Below are 21,704 nucleotides of genomic sequence, written 5' to 3'. Positions count from 1 at the left end.
CTCAAGACTCCTCCCTTCTTCTTCCCAGAGTTCTCTCTGCCCTGAAAGTCCTGCCTAAATTGGCCATTTAGCTTTTTACTAAACCAATGTCTTCACACAGTGTAAAGGAATATTCCACAACAGTGGAACATTTGTGTAATGATGCAAAGATGTGTTGCATTTTTTTATGTTGCATTTGTTTAATTCTGTGAAGCTGCGATTCTTTGCCTGCCTAAAACACTTGATTGGTCTAATAAAGATCTCAACAGCCAACAGCTAGGCAGGAGAGAAATAGGTGGGGCTTGCTGTGGATATCGCTCTGTATAAATAAAATGCTGTTTAGCCAGGCAGGAAGTATAGGTGGGACAAGAGAGAAGAGAATTCTGGGAAGTGGAAGGCTGGGTAGGGAGATTCTGCCAGCCGCCACCACGAGGAGGAAGATGTAAGGTACTGGTAAGCCACGAGCCACGTGGCAAAGTATAGATTAATAGAAATGGGCTAAATATAAGAGTAAGAGCTAGACAATGGTAGGCCTGAGCTAATGGCCAAGCAATTTAAATAATATGAATGTCTGTGTGTTTATTTTATAAGTGGGTTGTTGGACTAATAGGGCTTGGCAGGGGCTGGAGAGAAGCTCTCCAACTACAGGGGCTGGCAGGCAGAGAGAATAAATAGGAAAAGAACTTGAAAAAAAGGAGAGGAACAAGAAGAGAAGGAGAGAAAGACCTCAGAGCTGGCCACCCAGCTACACAGCCAGCCACAGAGTAAGAAGTAAAGAAAGGTATAGAGAATAGAGCAAGATAGAAGCCCAGAGGCAAAAGGTAGATGAGATAATTTTGAGCTGGCTAACCAGGTGGTGGTGGTGCACGCCTTTAATCCCAGCACTCAGGAGGCAGAGCCAGGCAGATCTCTGTGAGTTCGAGGCCAGCCTGGTCTACAGAGTGAGTTCCAGGACAGCCAGGACTGTTTCACAGAGAAACTCTGTCTCAGAAAGATTTTAAAAAAAAAAAAAAGAAAGAAAAAAGAAAAAGAAAGAAAAAAAGAAAAGCTGGCTAGAAGCAAGCCAAGCTAAAGCTGGACATTCTTAAGAAAAAATAAGTTTCTGTGTATTTATTTGGGAGCTCGGTGGTGGGCCCCCAAAGAGCCAAAAGAATAAAAGAACAACTACAGAATGGGGTAGTGGAAACCCCAGCCAGTCACCACCTTTCCTCCAGCCCAGCCTGGTCTGCCTATTGGCTCCCTGTGAGGAGGTGCCCTAGGCTCACGGATCTACCCACCACCACATGGTCAGCCAGAAAGACCAGGACTGTGTCCAAGTCTAGCCTCAGATGTCAGAGCAGCCAGGCTCTGGTTTCTTTCTGCCTTCTGTCTCTTTATTCTACCTCAGAATCTAATACCCAGGACCAGAAAGATTGTTCCCGGGCCTCCCTCAAAGTCTCACCGAACCCCAGACTGCCCACCTCCACTCTTTAGCCTGAGGCTGTGATGTTTGTTTGTTGTTTTGTTGTTGTTGGTTGGGATTTTTTTGGTTTTTTTTTTTAAACATGCTTTTCAACAAAGTAGAATTTTAAATGTATTTATATTTTAGATTTTATTTTATTTTATGTGAGTGTTTTGCCTGCAAGTGTGTGTGTGTAGCCTGTGTGTGCATGGTGCCTGCAGAGGTCAGAAGGGAGAACAGATCCTCTGGAACTGGAGTTAAGGATGGTTGTGAACCCAGGACCTCTGCAGGTGCTCTTAACAGCAGAGCTACCTCTCCAGCCCCAATTTGTTTACTTTTTATGTATATGGGTGTTCTGCCTACATGTATGTCTACGCATTCCTGGTGCCATATCCTCTGGAACAGGCGTTACAGTTGACTGTGAGCCACCCATGTGGGAGCTGGGAACCAGGCTGAGTCTGCTGGGAGAACAGACAGTGCTCTTAACTGCAGAGCCATCTCTTCAGTTCCAAGTTGGTTGGTTTTTTTGAAGCAAGGTCTTAGGTAACCCAGCGGCTCTGTCCTTGAGGATGACCTTGAGTTCCTCCTCCTGTTTTCATCAAGTGCTGGGATTACAGGATGTGCCATCACACCAAGAAACGTGTGCTATTTCTTTTACTTTTCCACGCGGCTTTCCCCTGGAAAAGTCAGTAAAATCCCAGTGGAAAAGTCCCAGCCTAGTCTCAGAGAAGCCCTGGGCACGAGGGCAGTCAAGCCGAGGTCAGAAGAAAGCCACGTAGGGGGCAGTTGAGAGGGGAGGCGCAGGTAGGACACGAACCGAAGTTCAACGCGGCTCCCCAAGCCCTTGGGAGAGGCATCTCTGTCTCTGAGCCTCAGTTTACTCTTCGGTAAAATGGAATTGTTGCTGGGATGAAGTGAGTTCTAGGTAGGTAAGAGCAGGGAGGACCCTCCACCAGCTGTTGGCCTGTCTCGGGTCAATTTTGCCCAGAATGCTAAGGGGCCCAGACTGGAGTCCAATCTAAGACTAAGGAGGAGCCCGAGTTCACCCTCTGCCCCTGGTGGCTGCCGGGTAGAGCGGGGGCGGGCGGGGGCTTGATTGTGCCCCATTCTCTCTGATGCCAATTTGGGGCCAATTTTCCGTGGTGCCGGCTACCTAAATGCACCAGATGGTGGCGTCTGCTGTTTCCGTAGTGACCCCGGCGGGCGCTAGGGGGAGCCGCAGGGCGATTCAGGCCTCCAGCGAGCCGAGGCGGGGCTGGGCTGTTGGGTGGGTGTGGCGTCCTCTCTGGCCCCACCCAGGCTCTTTCCCACAGCTTGGAGAGGGGTGGGCGGAGGTCCAGCCCTCCACGCCCCCCTAGCTCCTCGGACCTCCAGAATCCGTCATCACTCAGGCACTACCCTGGTAGATCTCGGACACAGCTTGGGCTTGGGTCTCCGGAGACCCTCTCTAAGGGCTCTGGACTTGTCTTCTGCGGGACCCTGTTTAGTCAGGCATAATCCTGCCCTGGAGGGAGGTGGCCTCATCCCAGGGTTCTGTTCTGCTCTGCTTCCAAAGTGGGCAGCACTTCCTCCCAAAGGTCAGCCCCGGACTATCCCCACACTCCCTCCCTATTTCCTATCTCACTGCCCTTGCTCAGAACCGGCTCTGGGACCCACAGGAAGGGCTGGCGACAGAAAGGTTCTACAAAAACAGCAACACTTCTAAACTGTGAAGCTGGGTAGGGCCCAAGGAGACATCCTGGGCACTGGACCCAGAGCGCCCACGGTTTTAAATTTAAAGCAGAATCCCAGGCAAACTTCCGCACCTCCCCTCCCACCCCTGGTGTTTGGGGGTCAGGCTATTTTTAGAAGGAGGGCGGGCTGGAGAAATTGCTTTATTCATTCTGGAGGTTAGCAGAGAGGCCAGCAGAGAACAGGAGGCCTGTGTCTCCCACAGCCCTTCCAGCTCGCCCAGGGTGGGGCCCGGGCCTGGGGGGCTTTGTTGAGCTAACATTCATGGAGACTTCCTAGTGGTAAGGCCCTGAACTTCCTCAGGTCTGGCTCAGGCTTGGCCAAGGAAGGACAGCACAACTAACGAGTGGGCCCTAGGCATGGTCAGCTTTCTGCTCCCCAAGCCAGCCCTGACTAGGTACCATAGCTCCCCTCCTGCAGGGAGACAGCCAAGATGGTTTGTCCCTGTATGGTGTGGAGGGCCAGGACCATCGTTCAAGGTAGGAGGAGGTGCCTGCCCACTAAAGGTCCAGCCTGCGGGTCCCTACATAGCCCTCGCCAAAACTAGTCCGTGGTCCCTCATTTTGCACCTAAATTTCCTCATCTGTGAAATAGGACTTTTGCTGGAATTCAGGAGGTCCAGGCTGGAAGATCTCTCACCCTAGAGACCATCCTTGTGTCCTAATGTACCGGGATGAAGGGTGTCTAGTCTGCAGGAGATCTCCAGCAGAGGTTGGAGGCCTCCAGGAAGAGCGGCCATAGGCAGTCTGGCTGAGGAAGATGAGAGAGGGCCCCTAGGCAGAGGCAGTAGAAGAGCCCACACTGTAGCTCTGAACAGACCCACCCTGGAGCCTCTGGCTCTGCTCAGCCCTCCCAGGGCAAGTGCCAAGCACCCATGTGCTTACCCATCCAACACTCTGACTCGCTCAGCCTAGGTTCTTAGGAGAGATTAGAATGTCACTGGTCAAGCCAAAATTGTCCTCAGCACCTCAAGTACCCACCAAGGGTGCCCATGGCCACCGGGAAGGGTGCCTTTATTTCTGCTTCAAATCACTGGACAAAGAGGGGTATACTCCAGATCTGGACCATGGAACACAAAGGCAGGGATTGAGGTCCTGGCCACACCTAGCCAGACAGGAAGCTTGGTGAGCTGGGTGTCCTGGTGGGCCCAGCCTTAGCTGTGAATCAGCCAGTCGTCCTGGGATCAAGGCCCTCTCCGTGGTCAGAGAGCAGGGCCTGCCATGCCTTTATCTGTTACTGGACCAGGCAATGCCTGGTGCCCAGAGCTGACGTCCTTGATGCCATCCTGATCTGCTGCCTTCCCTGGTGCTCCTGGTGGACTCGAGGAAGGAGCTGCAAAAACATATACACAAAAGCCTCCATATTGGTGAGGAGCTGTAGCTGGACTGGTCTTAGGGGTCTAAGGTAAGCCTTTGGCAGACATCTGGGTGGGGCAGCCCCTTCTCCCCAAGAGCTGACAGGAAGGAAGAGGTAATGATACACTTGTTTTAGGGAAAGAGAGGAGGAGGATGAAGCTCACCTCTGGGAGCAGAAGCAACCCTCCCCCCACCCTGCCCTGTACTTCAGGGGAAAGTATGGCAGAGAGAAGGGTAGACCCAGGGCCTCTCCAGAGCCCCAGCCTCAGTGGTCACCTGAGGGCCAGTCCCTGCTGCTCCTATCTCTGATGCTGACCTGACAGAGGGTAAAGGAGCTTTAAGTACAAGTGGGGGCTCTGGGCACAGACCCCTTCAGGGCCAGCTACATAAGGGCTACTATAACAGCTGCTCCCAGGGGCTGAGGTCTCGGGGGAGGAGGCGGGCTTGTGGGGTTCTGAGCATCCTTCATGGGAGCTGAGCTCACTTCCTCACAGGGGATCCTCCAGTGGCTTCCAGACACAAGGATTTCCAGGGTACAGCTCAGCCCACATGGTCACAGCTTTCAGTGGAGCTTTCTAGAACCACTCTAGAGGGCTCCACTGCCAGCTTGCTGGCCCTGAGGACTGACCCCCTCCCGCCCCACCCTCCTCTAGAAGTTCCAGGCTTTTACCAAGGACCCTGCTGCCAAGACATGAGGAACCCATGTTCCCAAATGAGCCCTCTGGGTCCTTGAGGGCAATGTGCACTGTTCCAAAGGTCTTGAGTCAGGAAGGAAGGAAGGGGAACAGAAAGCAGCTGGATGGCAGGAGAGGGTGCATCTCTCAGGTGATGGAGCCGTAGGCATGCATGAGGGGACAGGGAGAGAGAAGAGGAAGCATGGGAACAGGAGCAGGTAGAGGCAAGGCAGGGCAGATGGTGTCAGGGTATGAACTAGTACAGGGTCCCACACCTGCTGCAAACACAGGACATGAGTGTGGTTTCTGAGACAGGTGAAATGGCCTCTCACTCACCAGCAGCAGCCTGGATTTGAGCGGTACCTCTCTGGGTGCCCTCAGGTGGCCAACGCAGCTCCCCACTTTCCACAGCACCCACTTCAGTGGGTTCCACCACGATAGAGGGCAGTCGCTGGCAGAGCCGAGGGCCCTTCTCCTGGATGCCTACTGCAGCCTATAGGGAGAGGGGGGAGTCTCAGGGCAATACTGGGCCATGGGCTCATGGCCCCTTGCCTCTTCTGCCCTCCACCTGCCCTACTAGGAAGAACAAGAACAGGCAGGGTGAACAGCCCCTACCTCTTATCACCACTAGGGAATAAGGCACCAAGGAAACACCATTGCACTCACCTGGGCTCAGACCCAGAGAAGCCCATTTCACAGACAGACCCTAAGATCATAGAGACCCAGTCACTCAGGAGGGATCCTGGGACTGAGCACCACAACTGCTTCCAGTACCTGGAATGCAGCACACTTCCTTTCTGGGGGCTTCCCTGCTGGGTCCTTGGCCTCCTCCCTCCACAAGGCAGGCTGAGGAGCTAGGAAGACGTTGCCATGGCAATCAGAGCTGGCTCTCGCTCATTGTTCAGTGCCCACACGCCCTCTGGGTGCCCTCAGCCTCTCCACATCCCATTCAAGGCTTTTCAAGGTCGAGGCTTTCTCACACAGCTCCATCCCTTGGTGCTCCAAGGTCTGACTTGCCTGTACTGCTCCACCTGTGTGCCCTCCTGGAGTTATGGCAAAGACTGCTACCTAGTGTATGTACATCTTCCCGTGGTGCCATGAGGGCCTCCAGGAAGGCAGGCTCAGAGCAGGCAGGCTGTTTCACGAGCCCTGGATGCCTGCTTAGAGCCACTGGACACCGGCTTCCCACACATGCTCTACCCAGGACCCTTTTAGCCAAGTACTGCAGGTGACCCTGAGGTCTGAGGACAGGTGTCACCAGGCTGGGTCATCGGTGGAACAAAAGAACAGATGTCCTCAGATGACAGCAGAGCAGGGACCCTTTTCTGCCCCCACAGCTGGGACCTCCTGGGCTGACCCTATGTTGACATTGCCAAGTCAGGCCTCCTTGCCCATCCCAGCTCCCTCCTCACATGCCATTTTACTTCCTGCCCCTCAGCCGGGGGGTCTGGCTGAAGGGTACCCACTATGGGGAGGTAGCCAGGCAAGTAGGACCTTCAGGGTAGCTGTGCGGATGAGATCAGAGTCTAGGCTGCTTCTCCTTCACTGGCCCCACTGACCCAACCCAGCTCGAGAACAGAGACCCCAAGCTGCTCCTTTGTGCAGGGACTAGGTTCTCATTTTACTTTATTTCTGAAACTATTTATTTATTCCCCAGACTGGCTGGCAACCCACTATGTAGCCAAGGCTGGTCTTGATGCTTCTGACTCACTTTCTAGACTACTAGGATTACAGGGGTGCATCAGTGCACCCCAGTATATTAAACATTTTGCTGCATCAACATCCCTGACAAAAACTGGATCTGCAGGCACCCTAAAATTGTATCTACCATGACAGGCGGCGGTGGCATGTGCCTTTAATCCCACCAGTATTCGGGAGGCAGAGACAGGAGATCATTGTGAGTTTGAGGCCAGTCTGGTCTACATAGTGGTTCCAGAACAGCCAGGGCAGTTACACAGAGAAATACTGTCTCAAAAACAAAACAAACACAAAAACTGTACCACCCTGCAGAGAGCAAAGTGTGGTCATGTGCTTGGGGAGTAAACCTTCACATTCCCAGGTCCAGAAGGGGTGCTAAGTAAGCCAGGGTAGCTTGCTTGCATTTGCTTTATCCACCAAATTTCTATAAAAATAGCAGTGGCCTCCCTGCATGGAAGGGTAGACTGAGGCTAGCAGAGATGGCAGGCATATCTGAAGTCATAGGCTTGAGGAAGGCTCCCTCTGGTCTCCCGGCTCTTCCACCACTTACCTTCCCGGCTGGGCCTCTGGCGCCCTCTGTAGGAGCAGCTGACTGCAGAGTGCTCATGCTGATGCCGGGCTACAGAAAGACAGGGGCGCAAATGAGGTGTCCACTGCAGCCAGTGCCGGCTGGCCGCCTCCTCTGGGAACTCACCCTACCCCAGCCTCACCTGGCCCAATGCTCACAGCTTAGGCCTGATCTTTGTTAGCTGCTCCCTCAGAGGAAGAGCAGCCGAGAGCTGCCGTACAGTGCCCAGGGCTGTAGAGAAGTGTGGCAAGAGGGGGAGAGATTGATTGACCCAGCCTTGAGAGCCAGGAAGGCTTCCTGGAGGAAGGTCAGCTGGCCTGAAGCCTCCCTAAGGGATGAACAGCAGGCAGTCAGGACAGCAGAAGGAGAGAATGGTGTGCTGAGGCAGGGAACACAGCAGACCTGAGGACCCAAACAGGTTTCAGAGTCAGGAAGCTGGGACCACCTGGGGCTGAGTTTGGGCCAGGCAGAGGCCAAGGTGCGCAGTTCCTCCCCAAGAACACCCCTTCACCCACAGACCCCTGGGCCATGCCCTGAGGGCCTATCACCAGAGGGAAGCTGACACCTTGCCTCTTGGCCATGCCTGCCCAGGCCAGGCACAGGATGGGAAGGCTGGGTCAGAGCCTCCACAGTGAGGGCAGTGGAAAGAGAGTCCCTGCCAGAAATCATAGGCCCACCCTCAGACCTTCCCCAGCAATGCAGCAGGGTAGGTTCTTGGGGCCCAGCCTAGGCTAAGGAAGAAATGACGGTGGGTTCTAACAGGCATTGGCCAGATTTTAGACAGGCAGCACACTGCCGCAGGCTAGAGGCCTGGGAGCCGGAAGAAGATTGGGCCAAGGCAAAATAGTGAACCGCAGGATGGAATGCCCGAGACACCCTCCAGGAGGCAGGTGCTTGGAGGGGGGCGGGAGAAGGGGTTGGGCGGGAGGAGAAACGCTCTAAGCGAGGTCAACTGCCAGTCTGGAAAATGAGGCTCCTTCTACCAAATGTCCACCTCGGTCAGCTCAAGTTCCATGGCATCCCAGGGAAGTCTGGAAGGGGGGCACATGCCTGTGATGGGCATCCCCGGGCAGTGCGCAGCCACGTCCTAGCCACTAGTGCCTCTGTCCCAGAGCCCATGCGATGCCCTGTGGACTGCTGCTCCCAGCTCTGAGACCCTCTTAGGACCCTGCCTACCTCCGAGTTCTGGGAACTTCGGCTAAGCCCAGAACGGAGAGCCAAAGATGTCTCAGAGACATTCGAAGAAGGGGGAGGGAGAGTGGGCACAGAGGCCGTGCAAAGAGGGGTAGAGCTGAAGAGTGAGGGGAGAAAGGAGGAAGATCGTTCCAGGGGAAAATCTGGGGAGCCAAGACAGCAGCGAGGATGGAGCGACCATGGGGCGGCGAGCTGAGGGAGGACAAGTGCCCACGGGCTGTCGTGCTCTTGCCCAGCGCCTGGTGTCCGAAGCCCCTGCTGCGAGTGCCGCCCACACCTCCATCCGCTCGGGGGGCGCGGGAGGGCCAGGTGTGGTGCACCGCAAGCAGTAGGGGGCCTCTTGGTCCAGAGCCCCGCGTTAGATTGCCAAGGGGGACCGTGGGACCCACGCCCGTCCCTTCCCCGGGGCGCTCCCACTAACTCCTCACCGCACTCGCCCTCCTTCCCACGCACCCGCCCCTGGCTGCCAAGGTGCACCTTGGACGGAACCCTGAGGGCGAGGGTGGGGAGGGGGCGTTGCGCCTCCAGCACACTCGCCGACACTCACCGCTGGCGCTTGCGGGCCCTCCACGCTGGCTGGCTCGGGAGCTCGCCTCCCTCGATCCTCCTCCGAGCTCTCCGCCCACACGCGCTCGCAGCCAGCCCCTCATTCACACTCCCGCCCTCTGCTCTGCAGGGCCACCGGAAGGACCTGGCCTCCACCTCCCTAGGCACCACCCTATCGCCAGAACCTGGTCCTGGCCACTTCAGATCTCCTCCCCCAATCTCAAGATTAGAATGTGAGGTGTAGCATCATGTGGATCCAGATAGGTAAGGAGGGGATTTTCTCCAACCAGGCACCTGAAGGGGAAGTGGAAAGCGAAGGAAGTGGGGCAGCTTGGGATTGTTCCCCATTCCTTCTCACATATTCGCCCCCAGTCCCATTCCCCAGAAGGCGCTAAATAGCCTGGGACAGTTGGTCTGGTGAGCAACTCTGACACGCAGGGCCATAGCATCATCCCTACACACGTAATCCACATACTTCCCCATCTAGGATCCACTGTGGACTCTCAAACGTCCCAGTTCTCTCAGAGACCAGCAGCCAATCTCCACATCTACTTATTCAAATCATCTCACACCCAAGCATTGAACAGCAGCCATCATCTACCACCAACCAGCCAATGTCCACCCTGTGGGCAATCCACTGTTACCTTCCAACTACCACCCACCCATTCTCCGGCCATAAATCAATCACCATCCACAGGCTAACATCCACTCATCCCCCACATATTCATCCTATCATTGCACCCAGCATCCATCCCTCACTAGTCACCCAACCACTTTGTAATTCATCCATCCATCTTCTTTCCATGTGTTTATTCATCTACTATCCTGATTATCCATCAATCAATACCTATTAACTATGAGCACCACATCATCACCCCATCCAACTACTGTGCACCTATGTGTTCACCATCCATGTGCAATTTACTAAACATCAACATGCTATGAAACACCTATCCAACAGACACTCATTTACATCCATTTATCATCTCTCCAGAAGTACTCAATGCTACAGGTTTCCATCAAATAACAACTTCATGCATCCATGTACCACTTACTAACTTCAATCACCCATCTATTATCTGTTTACTATCCATGTGTCCTGAGCTTTCTACTAGCCTCTCTCCAGTCAGCCACAATTCAGTACCTATAATCAGTCATCAATTATCATCCATATTTATATGAGCTGCACTCCACCTCCATCCATCCACCCATGACATTATCCTTGTCCATCACATGTCTACCTGTTCAGTATCCATCTTTCAGTACTCACCCATCCATTATCTGTCATAATTCACTATTAATCCCAAATCTATCCAAGTAGCATTGACCATCTACCCACTTTTCTATCCCAGAAGATTTCCTTGAGTTCCACCTCGGTGTCAAATATTGTTGAAGGCACTGGGGACAGAGCATTTGTCTACCATTGTCCACCCAATGAGCCATCCAGTCACTACCCACACATCGTCTCCTTCTGGTACTATCATCCGATATTTACCTTCAGTGATCTCTCGGTATCCACTTACCATTGCCATCTTACATTAAATTATCCACTTACTATATACGGCTTCCAGCCAGCCAGTCAGCCACCATCGCCTCACTTTCATGGACATTCAGCTTTCATGAGTCCATTTTCCAGGATGTAGTCATCAACTGTTTAAGCTTTCTCCGTTCACATGGCCATCATCAGCCTATCCTGAATCCACCCATTCATTATTCACTCCCCGCCATCCCTCTACACTCAACCTGTTATCCTTCCAACTAACAACCACTTATTTGCCATGTGTGATGGTTAGTCTTGGTTGTAAACTTAACAGGATCTGGGATCAACTGGGAGGCAGGTTTCTGGGCACAACTGTAAGGGTTTTCTTGATTAGGTTGAAAGAGCCACCCAAAGTGTAGTGTTTTTGGTGGTGGGCCAAGTACAAGGAGGTGTCAGGGAGAAGCTTCTGCCTGGTTGCTTTCACATCCCACTGGTGAACTCATCCACTTTGTTGCTGCTACTGGCATGGTTGTTGCCATTTTCATGGACATCAGAACCCAGCTTCTTCAGCCTCTCAAAGTGGACTGAAGACCAATGGCTCCCCAGGAATTTCTCCAGGTCTCCAGAACCAGGTTAGGACTGCTGGGTATCCAGCCTCAGGGAGTGGACAGCCAGTTTTCAGCCTCTCTTGTGTGAAGATGACCACTGTTGGACTTCCCATACTGTATCAGGTAAGCTAATTGGATAAATCCCCCTTTAATATATGTTCATTCTCTTGTTCTGCTCCTCTAGAGAACTCTAACACACCATTTATTTCCCATCCATGCCCCTCCATCTTCCATCTGACATGCTCTTGTCCATCACTCATGATCCATCCATCCATCAATCCTGTGCCCATCAACATTTCCACTTACTTTATTTGAATAGACCCATCATAACCAACTTGCTAATTATCCACCATGCATCTATACTTTATGATTATCTACCAGTTGTCTACCATCTGTCGTCTGTTACCTACAGTCCACCTACCATCTATAGAGTCATTCACTATCTACCAATTGACTCTTCATCCATGTCCAACTCATCTTCTATCTATCTACAATGTATCTATTCATCACCACCCAGCCACCTACCTTCTATCGATGCTCCTTCCCTCCCCATCTGTTCTCCATGGCAGCACAACCACCTTGGTTCCAGGGCCTGCCTAACCACTGTGCACACACTCCGCTTACATCATTCTACCGTTGTATCCAGCATCACCCTCCACTCATCACCAGCCACACAGTAATTCACCCTACCCAGCATACTTCCATGTAGTCATCCATGATCTTTACTATTGATAATGTACATCTATTTTCACCTCTCTCTTTACACCTTTTCCATAATTGATCCGTTTTCTTACCATTCTTTTCCTCACTCATTCATTAACCAAACACTCACTTATTGATAACTATTAAAATTGTTGTGGAGAGATGGCTCAGCAGTTAAGAGCATTTGTTGTTCTTGCAGAGGACCCAGGTTGAATTCCCAGCACCCGAGGACACCGGCATACACATGGGGCACAGACATACATTCAAGCAAAACACTCATACACACGAAATAAAACAAATTAATCTCTAAGAAAAATTCAATATAAAAAGCATTCATTGTTCAGTTCTGGATTCTGAAGTCATCAAGATATATAAGAATCTATCTAAATTCATGGTCCTATGATCCACAAAGAGCCAACAAGTCAGTGAGAGGAGTGTTGGCATACAAACATGCATTTAGGGGCTGGAGAGATGGCTCAGTGGGAGCATGCACTGCCCTTGCAAAGGACCCCACTTCTGGTACCAAACCCCACATCAGGTGGCTCATGACCACTTGAAACTCCAGCTCCAGGGGCTCTGACACCTTCTTCTGACCTCCATGGAAACTTGCACTCATGTACACACAGCCACACATTCATACGTGTAATTAAAAATACAAATAGATCTTTAAAAATGTCCTTTGCCCTGAAGTGTCAGCACCTCCATCTCTTGGGTACGGGCAGGTGAAGCTTGTTGCCCGAGTTCCCCCAGAGGAGGAGTGGGAAGGAGTCACAGTGGAGCCTGCAGAGGCCTGGCCTGTGCCTGCAGCCTGGGAGACCGATGTGATTCAGAGGAGCAAGACCAGACAAGAAGGTGGCAGAGATCCTGCCGGTGGGACTTGGGGATTAGCCTCCGATTTGGGGACAACAGAGAACTCCAACAGGGCTTTAGGGAGGCAAGTTCTTAGAAAGGACCACCTACATACACATACTCCTCCTCTCCAGACAGGGGTCCAAAGGTCAGGACCAAAGGATCACATGCTGGTGATCAGATGCAATGGCCCACTGTGGCTTCAGCTGAACCATAACCTCGCAGCAGGAAATGCTCTATGCAGACATACCCCTCCCTTGGCTCCATCCTTCCCACCCAGGCAGGAATTGCTCACCTTGCTTATTAGTGCAGGTGTTAACTGCCACCTGAAGTGTTAGCTGTCACCCAAGGTGTTAGCTAACAAGAGGCGGCAGGGCTGGGGTTTCGTCCTGATGGAACTCTCTGGAAGTGCTCAAGGCTTGGAGGTATGTGCTATGCTGTAATGCATGGGGGTAGGGAGTGTCTATAAAGACAGGACAGGGCCCAGAGCTTCCTACAAAGTCACCTTGAGGCCTCACTTTGCTTTTGTCTCAAATTCTAGGTCTTTCCCGCCTTCATGCCCCCACTTGGGGACTTCTCCACAGAAAAAGCCAAAGCTGACACCAGGAGCATTGTGTTTGGTCATCCGAGGGAACCCGTGTCACTTCCTGGGCCTGGTGCCAGCGGAGTAAGGGATGGTGGATGAATGAAGTACCTCTACTGTGGGAAGACAGCTGGGGGCGGTGCCGGCTTTGGACCTGATGGTTTGCTCTTGTCGCCCTCTGGTGGCTACTCGAAGCATTGGCGAGTCTCAACAGGAACGTTTTTTTACCGGATGCTAAACTCTATGGTCTAGCATTTTGACCTAATGTATTGATCATCTGTGAGAAGACAAGTTCAGGACTGACCATTGACCTTGATGGGCTGTCAGGCAGACTTTTAAAAAATATATTTTAACGAATTTTTTTTTTAAATGTAGGCAGATGTTTTGCCTGCATATATGCCTGAGCCCTATGAGCAAGCCTGGTACCTGAGAGGCCAGAAGAGGGTGTCTGATCCCCTGGAACTGGAGTCATAGATGGTTTTGAGCTGCTACATGGTTGCTGGGATTTGAACCTGTGTGTCTTCTGGAAGAGCAGCCTGCATTCTTAACCACTGAGCCATCTTTCCAGCCTCAGAAGTTTTGTTTGTTTTGTTTTGTTTTTTAAGACTTGTGTGTGTGTGTGTGTGTGTGTGTGTGTGTGTGTGTGTGCGCGCGTGCGCGCACACGCGCGCACTTGAGTGTATGCATGACCCAGAAGAGGGTGTTGGACCCCTTGGAACTGGAGTTGCAGTGTTTGCAGGATGCCTGGCTTAATGACTTTGTAGACATGTGGTAGGATTTGAACTCTGGTTCTCATGATTGTGCTTCAAGCGCTCTTACCCACTGAGTGGTCTTTCCAGCCCCACAGTGCTTTCTGAGAACTCTGCCCTGGACAGTGGCTGCCAGCCTGCAGCTGGGCAGTTCCCCATGCCCCACCCCCCCACACACACATACACACACTCCTACCCTACTAAATGTCAGCTCAAGTCCGCAAAGGTAGGACAGTCCTTCTCCAGGGCCTATTGGCAAACAAATGAACAGTAATTGTCATAAGCCACCTTGGGTAATCCAGTTTGAAATGTATGCAGTTTATGCATGTTTTTATAATGAAGGAATAATTCTGGAAAGTTACTCTGAAATTCTGGCCAACCAAACAGCACTTCCTGTGTGGCAGGCTTTGTCTGTAACTAAAATCGGCAAGATAGGTTCCCTTAATCATGAAACCCCAGTGAAAATGGCATGATACACCACGTTGTAGAAGAAGAAATTACGCATGAAGAGGTTGAGAACGCTGTGTGGGGTCCCAGAGCTGTATGAGAGATGGAGCTTGGATTAGACTGGGTGGGTGTCTTGCTCTGTTAGTCTCGAGGCTGTCTCTAAATAACGGCCATGCACACCCCTTTCAGTAATTGGAAACTGTCCAGCCATACCTCAATGGAGGCGGGAGGACCTGACCTCCTCCCAGCAGTACTAGGGATGGGAGCTGTTAACTCTCAGAGAGGGTGAGTGGCTTGTCTCAGGGTGAACAGCAGGAAATGCTGAACTTGAGTTTTCCAGGCCTTTTCTAACTACCCAGAGCAGGAGAGCTAAGGCATTCTCCCTTTCCATGAGCCAAAGCAGACATCGGACACTGCTCACCATCACGGCCTGGAGTTTAACAGATTCTCTGGTTGACAGAGTCTGCACTCGAAAAGCCCCCATTTGAAATTCCCTGCGCACCTAGAGGCAGAGCCCGTGACCAAAGCCAGTCAGGTGGGGAGTACTGCCACTCCCTGCTCCAGCCGAGGTGGGGGTAGTGCAAGGCTCCAAGCCTTGGTCTTGCTTCATGCCAAGGGGCGGGGCCCTCCAGGCCCCTGCACCCCAGGCAGCCATGAAGAACGGGTGCCCACAGTATGACCGACGTGACACCTGCTCCCAACAACACCAGACCCCCATTCCTCCCTACCTTGTAGGTGACTCAGTTGCGTAGGCCAGCATTTCCTCCAGTAGTCTATCCTACAGCACACCATAACACTATTGGATAGCACCCCAACACAGCATCCACCCCAGGTGAGGGCATTCTGGGCAGGTGAGGGTGCAGGAGCTAAGGTGGGAGGGGCAGCTTGCTCAGCCTCAGACTCCCCATGGTGGGAAAATGAAGGGGTGTCTGCCTGCATAGCCCTAAAAGACTGGTTTAGGGAACTGGTCCTCTGAACTCTGCTGAGAATCATTCGGATGGTAATAATAATGTTGACATGGATGTGGACACCACACCCACTACATCATCTCCCTTATCTTCCAGCCTTGTGACATGTCAGCCTGATTAGTTCTGTTGTCCAACCTGACACATCTGGAAAGAGGGAACCTCCACTGAAGGATCGCCTCCCTTGGACTGGCCTGTGGACATGTCTGTGTGTGTGTGTGGGGGGGGGGGGGTGTTCTTTCTTTGTGTAGCCCTGGTTGCCCTGGAGCTTGCTCTGTAGACCAGGCTAGTCTCAAACTCACAGAAATCTGTCTGCCTTTGCCTCTTGGTTGCTGGGATTAAAGATGTCTGGCCCAGCCTGGTCTCCAAAGTGAGTTCCAGGAAAGGCACAAAGCTACACAGTGAAACCCTGTCTTGAAAAACCAAAATAAACAAACAAACAAACAAACAAACAAATAAATAAATAAATAAAAGATTTATTATGGGGCTGGAGAGATGGCTCAGAGGCTAAGAGCACTGGCTGTTCTTCCAGAGGTCTTGAGTTTGATTCCCAGCAACCACATGGTGGCTTATAGCCTTTTCTAATAAGGTCTAGTGCCCTCATCTGGCCTGCAGGCAGAACACTGTATACATAATAAATAAATCTTAAAAAAAAAAAAAGAAAGAAAGAAAAGAAAAGAAAAAAAAAAAAGAAAAGAAAAGAAGTCTGGCCCATGTAGGGCATTTTCTTGATTACTGATTAATATGGGAGGACCCAACCCGCTGTGAGCAGTGCCGTCCCGGGCAAGTGGTTCTAGGTTGTGTGTGTAAGCAAGCTGAGCAGCCCGTAAGTGGCATTCTCCTGAGGCTTGTGCTTCAGTTCCTGCCCTGACTTCCCTCAGTGCTAAACTGGCCTGGGAGTTGTAAGGTGACGTAAACCCATTCCTCCCCTAAGTGCCTTTTCATCAGTGTTTCTTGTTTCTTTTTAGACTTGTTTACTTTTACTTTATGTGTGTGGATGTTTCACATGCATGTGTATCCGTGCATCACATGCATGCCTGGTGCACACAGAAGGCAGAAGAGTGGGTCGAATCCCCTAGAACCCCAGCTGGAGAGTGTTGTGAACTTTCTTGTGGATGCTGGGAATCAAACCAGAGTCCTCTGGAAGAGCAGCTAGTGCTCTTAACTGCTGAGCCATCTCTCCAGCCCTGGCCAATGTTTTATACAGCGTCATAGAAATCAAACTAGATCAGATGGTGACTGACCCGCTCCCTGAGCAGATCAGATAGTGACTGACCCACTGCCTGAGCAGATGAGAAACAACCTGCCAATCCTCTCCCCTGTGGAGCAATGTCCAGACTAGCTGGTCCCTGAGACACTCCCTCTCTTCCCACTTAGGACTGGAGTGCTGCTCTGGTTAGGATTTTGGAGCCTATTGGGAAAAAGTTACGCCCTCGGGGGTGTGCTTTCAAAGACAATCTGGGGTTCTGGCCCCACCCTGTCACTCTGATACCTGGATCCCTTGAAGTGAGGATGCCTTCTCTACCCCTTCCCCATGCATCACACACCACTACCATGATATGTTGTGCAGCTACAGGCCTAAAACAATAGCACCAAGTCACCTTGACTGAGCCCTCCGAAGCTGTGAGCGGAAAATGAATCTCTCCCCGTCTGAAATCAACTATCTCGGGTGTTGGTCTGAGGCCACCTAATGAACACAGGAAAGGGAAAGAGGTATGTGTTCACAGGCCGACAGTAGGGCACTGGAGGGATGCTCCACAGAGCCTATTGGCTCAGGCAGTAAGCCAGAAGTCAAGGCAGGTTCTCATCCCGAGCCTGCAGCAGGATCCCTGACCTTCCCATAGGGTTCTAGGTTAGTAGGTTTGGGGTCTCTGTCTAACAAGGTCCCAGGTGCTGCTGCTGGTCCTATTGGAGACCACACTGAGAAGTCCAAATTGAAGGGTAGCCAGAAGACAACGATGTCCTCATCCTGCCCCTCCTGGGTCTCATAGGTCCACATCTCAGGCAGTATGAGCCAGCCTTGTAGCCTGTGGGGACTCCCAGGCCTCTGCTAGCCATAAAAGCTTAGAAAAAGGTCCTGCTCTTCCTCTGGTTATGTACCCCTAGAGGGCCTCTTGCCCATCAGAGCCTCCTTCCTTATCTGCATATCGTGGAGGAGAGAAGGCTATGTGCCATTCAGAGAGAGACCATGAGGCCAGAGATTAGCCTCATTTGGTAGGAACCACCCTGCAGCTTGGGGGGAGGTGGAATTCTGTCACGGGCCAGGCTACCCTGGGCTCCAGACCAGCAGAGGCTGCCCCTCTCCAAACGTCAGCTTGCTCTTCTGATAGGGAGGCACGCCCCACCTCCCGTCCCTTCTCATGCAGGAGGGAGTGGAGCCTGCCAAGCACTGAGCACACAATGTCTGCAGGCAGGAAGAGAAATCCTTGACCTAAATGCCAGCCGGCCTCAGAGCTCCCTGTCGTCCCTGAGAGAGCGGGAATGATGGAAGGTTTCAGAGCAAGGTTGGGGGTAGTTAGTCAGTTAGTCAGTGCCAGCTTTTCTGAAGATGCCTCTGGCGGTCAGTGGGAAGTGGTCAGGCTGTCAGGAAGGGGAGTGTGTGCAGTCAGGGCTTTGCACAGGCTGTGATGGGCAGCATCCCCTGTCCCTGCCTTTTTCTTGCTGCTGTGACAAGCTGCCATGTGTGACTTTAGGGTTATCTGTGAGGACTGTGCCCACTGTGGCTACGGACTGAACCTATGAATTCCCAGAAGCTTCGCGATTGTGCCAGAGAGGCAGTCTCCTCTTCCCCTGGCGAATGAGGAGCTGGGGGCCTCAGGGAGCCCTCACGCAGCTCAAAGGTGTCCTGGGTAGGCAGCTCCTGGCGTTGCTGGGCTTGCACTGTTAGATGCCAGAAGCATTGGCTGCAGCGTGCTTTCCCAGAAGATATGAAAGAAGGGTTAGGCAGGGCTTGTGTGCAGTCTAAATCAGTGTGGCCAGAAACAGGTGGTAGTGTATTTGCAGGGGACAACATGGGTCACTAGGTGGTCCAACCACTGAGACCACCCTCTCCTGGATGGAAGAGGTGAAGGAAGCAGAAGGTGGGATCCAGAACGGAGAGGGTCACCTCCCCTCGGCTTCCTGGCGAGGGGAGTAACATTTGGTCAGGGCAGTGTCAGGTGCCAATGGCAAGGAAGAAGCCTGGAAGACAAATGTCCTTCTTGTCTCCTCCATTCCCCTAGATGCCTATCAAACTCTGCATTACCTGAAACCATGGCCAGATAGCTGGTCCAGATATGATGGCACCCACACAGGACCTTCATAGATGTAGCAGCTAGAGAGGGTAAGGTGAACCTGGGCCGTGGGTATGATGCCCTGTGAAGGCCCACTGACACACTCTCCTCAGAGGCTGTCCCCTGCTTGGCTCCCTCACCCCAGCAGACTGGTGGGGTTCCCAGACAGACTTTCTGCCTTTGCAGTTTGTGTTTGGCTGCCTGGCTCCACTCTCGGCTCCTCCCATGGTACTGCATTGCTGAACAGGGGAGGGGTTCAGAGGTCCCCATCTCTCAATCTGACATGCCAAGCAACATTACAGGCCCCAGGACCCTCTATCCACCCTGCCTCCCTCCCGCGGCTCCTTGCCTCTTTCTTTGTGTCTGATCATGGCGAGGTGGTAGCCTGTGATCCTGAACTTCACAGCCTTCCATGTGGTCAGCTGAGGTGTTGAAAAGGAGAGCGTGTATCTTCAGGAAGAGCTGTGATCCAGAGAGTCTGGCGAGAGGATGCCAGGATCTCAGGGGTTCTGGGACCCAGCAGGTATGGGAGACAGGGAAGAGGCCTTTCTCATTAGGCAATGGCTGTCTGTGCTTGTCAGGCCTTGGAGGGTTGGCTTGCCCACTCCATCATTCACACTTCTGCCGGGCATCTCCCTTATAGTGTGTCATTGTAGGAAAAGACCTCCCTGTTTTCAAGGCACCGCTTTCCACGCCCCCCAGGTCCACAGTCCACTTCCTCATGGAATCGGCACGTCCTTGGCTCTGCCTTCTTTACTTCTTTATGCCCTGGTCTGAGGTCTGGTCCCTTGGTTGGAATGTACCTTGAACCCAAACAGGGTTTCAAGGAGCTGATGGTCCATAGCCTTGGTTTGGTTGAGAGAATTACTCTGCACTGTCTTTAGGGGCTATATGGAATTCTACTGCCTGGGGTGTGTATGTGTGTTTTGTTATTTGTTTATTTTTGTTTTCTGAGTCAGAGGGGCTTTTGTTTAGTTTTGTTTTGTTTTTGACAGGGTTTCTTTTATGTAACCCTGTCTGTCCTGGAACTCAGACCAGCCTGGCTTCAAACTCACAGAGATCCACCTGCCTCTGCCTCCTGAGTGCTGGGAGTAAAGGCATGTGTCACCACTGCCCGGCTTCTGAGGCACTTTTTTGTAACCCAGGCTGGCCTGGAACTTGCTATGTAGCCAAGAATGACCATGAACTTCTGATACTCCGCTTCTGCCTCCTAGGATGAATTAGTTACTTTCTGTTGTTGGGATAAAACATTATGACCAAATCAACTTATAGAAGAAAGAGGTTTTTTTGAACTTAAGAAAGTTGAAAGTCAGCCAGGCGGCTGTGGCACACACCTTTAATCCCAGCACTCGGGAGGCAGAGCCAGGCGGATCTCCTGAGTTCGAGGCCAGCCTGGGCTACAGAGTGAGTTCCAGGACAGGCTCCAAAGCTACACAGAGAAACCTTGTCTCGAAAAACCAAAAAAAAAAAGAAAAAAAAAAAAGAAAGAAAAGAAAGTTAAAAGTCAACCAGGGGACCCACGAAAGCAAAGCAACAGGGACAGAAAGCCCACAAGCATGAAGCAGAAAGGAGCAGGCTGAGCAGGGCCCAAGTGACGTACTTCCTCCTGCAAGGCCACACCTCCTAAGCCCCGAGCAGTGCCAACTGGGGACCAAGCATTCAAATGCTCAAGACTATGGGAAACATTTCTCATTCAACCCACCGCATGAGTACATACCACCACAAGTGTGTACCACCAGGTCTGGCTGGAATTCCACCTTTGAAGTGTCCCAGACTTACCTATTCTGCCTATATGGATATTTAGGCTTCCATTTTTCCATAGGCAGTAACATGCTGTGACTATCACGGTACAAATGGCTGAATCAGCCCCGAAGAGGTCACACCCTGCAGGAGAACTGAGGAGGCCATACAAGTGGCCTGTTTACCAGGGTGTGGGCGGGGTCAGACCAGGAAGGAAGGGACGGACCAACATGTCCCATTATAGGTCCCATGGGGTGGCTGGAAGGAGGAGTAAAATAATCTGAGTGGAGACCTCAAGGAAGGACCTAGATGGGAGCTGTACTGTCAGCTACCGGGTGAAAACCTTCCTGTATGCTCTTGCTAGACACCCTCTGCATCCAGAGCCTCCCAGGGCAGCCCACTTTGGAGTACAGAGTAAGATGGCATTTAAGATCTATAGAGATAAGGCAAACAAACCTCTTAGCCTGGTGCCTTTCATTTTTCACCCTTGTCCTATGGAGGACAATGTGTCCTTAACCCCAAAGGCCACAGAACTGTCAGTCTCTGGTGACTGTGACGACCAGGGTGGCATCCACCTGAAGCCTAAGACATGGCATCACCGTCAGTTTTTGTGTGAGGTGTGTGTGAGTGGGGGGAATGGCCCCGCCAGAAGCAATCCTTGGATTCACGCTGCCACGGTGCCTGTTTCTGGGCCCTTCCCATGCCCTGGCTCCCTGTGGGGCCTCTTAGCAGCTCTTTTCCTTAGCTCTGGAGAGATGACGGAACTTTTGTTCACTCGGGACCTGACTCCCCTCAGGGCCCATTTCTAGTGAGCTCTCTTCCTTTTCTGCAATACGAGTTATTAACAGGAAGTATTAGGAGTGCCTCCCTGAAATTCCTGGGTTCTGTACAAGATCCCCTTGCCTCATTAGCCCAACCCGCTCACAGTCCCCCTGGTGGTTGAGGCTGCGCATCTTAGCTGTCGGTTTGGTGGGGTGGGGCAGGCAGGGCTGGCGGGGGAGGGGCAGCCTCAGCTGAAATCCTGCAACCCATCTGAGCTGTGACATGATGTGACTGTGTTTCCTGAAGGAAGCATTCCTTTCTTGGACGCTAGCCCAAGGTCACAGGAAGGAAAGCAGAATTC

General features: G+C 52.1%; 1 protein-coding gene across 4 annotated transcripts; it reads right to left on the bottom strand.

The window, feature by feature from the left end:
- Nucleotides 1-4,105: 4,105 nt before the first annotated feature.
- On the bottom strand, nt 4,106-9,448 carry Lbhd2 (LBH domain containing 2). 4 transcript variants are annotated; one of them, XM_036206223.1, is made up of 5 exons: nt 9,188-9,448; nt 7,589-7,774; nt 7,429-7,497; nt 5,517-5,673; nt 4,106-4,483 (listed from the first exon to the last, which is right to left on the bottom strand). In XM_036206223.1, exons 3-5 carry the CDS (start codon nt 7,483-7,485, stop codon nt 4,353-4,355), a joined length of 345 nt encoding a protein of 114 aa, XP_036062116.1. In that variant the 5' UTR covers nt 7,486-7,497; nt 7,589-7,774; nt 9,188-9,448; the 3' UTR covers nt 4,106-4,352. The 4 variants fall into 4 exon arrangements, with proteins under 4 accessions (XP_036062116.1, XP_036062118.1, XP_036062117.1 ...); XM_036206225.1 differs by having other exon boundaries at nt 7,605-7,774; XM_036206224.1 differs by having other exon boundaries at nt 7,589-7,677.
- Between the last annotated feature and the right edge of the window lie 12,256 nt (nt 9,449-21,704).

This window comes from Onychomys torridus, chromosome 14, assembly GCF_903995425.1.
Source record: "Onychomys torridus chromosome 14, mOncTor1.1, whole genome shotgun sequence".
In the NCBI taxonomy this organism is placed as follows: Eukaryota; Metazoa; Chordata; class Mammalia; order Rodentia; family Cricetidae; genus Onychomys; species Onychomys torridus.
The sequence above is the reverse complement of the archived record's forward strand: the minus strand, read 5'-3'. Positions and strand labels throughout refer to the sequence as shown.

Excerpts from the sequence above, each read along its gene's own strand:
- Lbhd2 (XM_036206223.1), bottom strand. The coding sequence starts at position 7,485 with ATGAGCACTCTGCAGTCAGCTGCTCCTACAGAGGGCGCCAGAGGCCCA. Across the intron at positions 5,674-7,428 it reads CCAGAGGCCCAGCCGGGAAG|GCTGCAGTAGGCATCCAGGA; the intron begins GTAAGTGGTGGA and ends CTCTCCCTATAG. Across the intron at positions 4,484-5,516 it reads TCAAATCCAGGCTGCTGCTG|CTCCTTCCTCGAGTCCACCA; the intron begins GTGAGTGAGAGG and ends ATGTTTTTGCAG.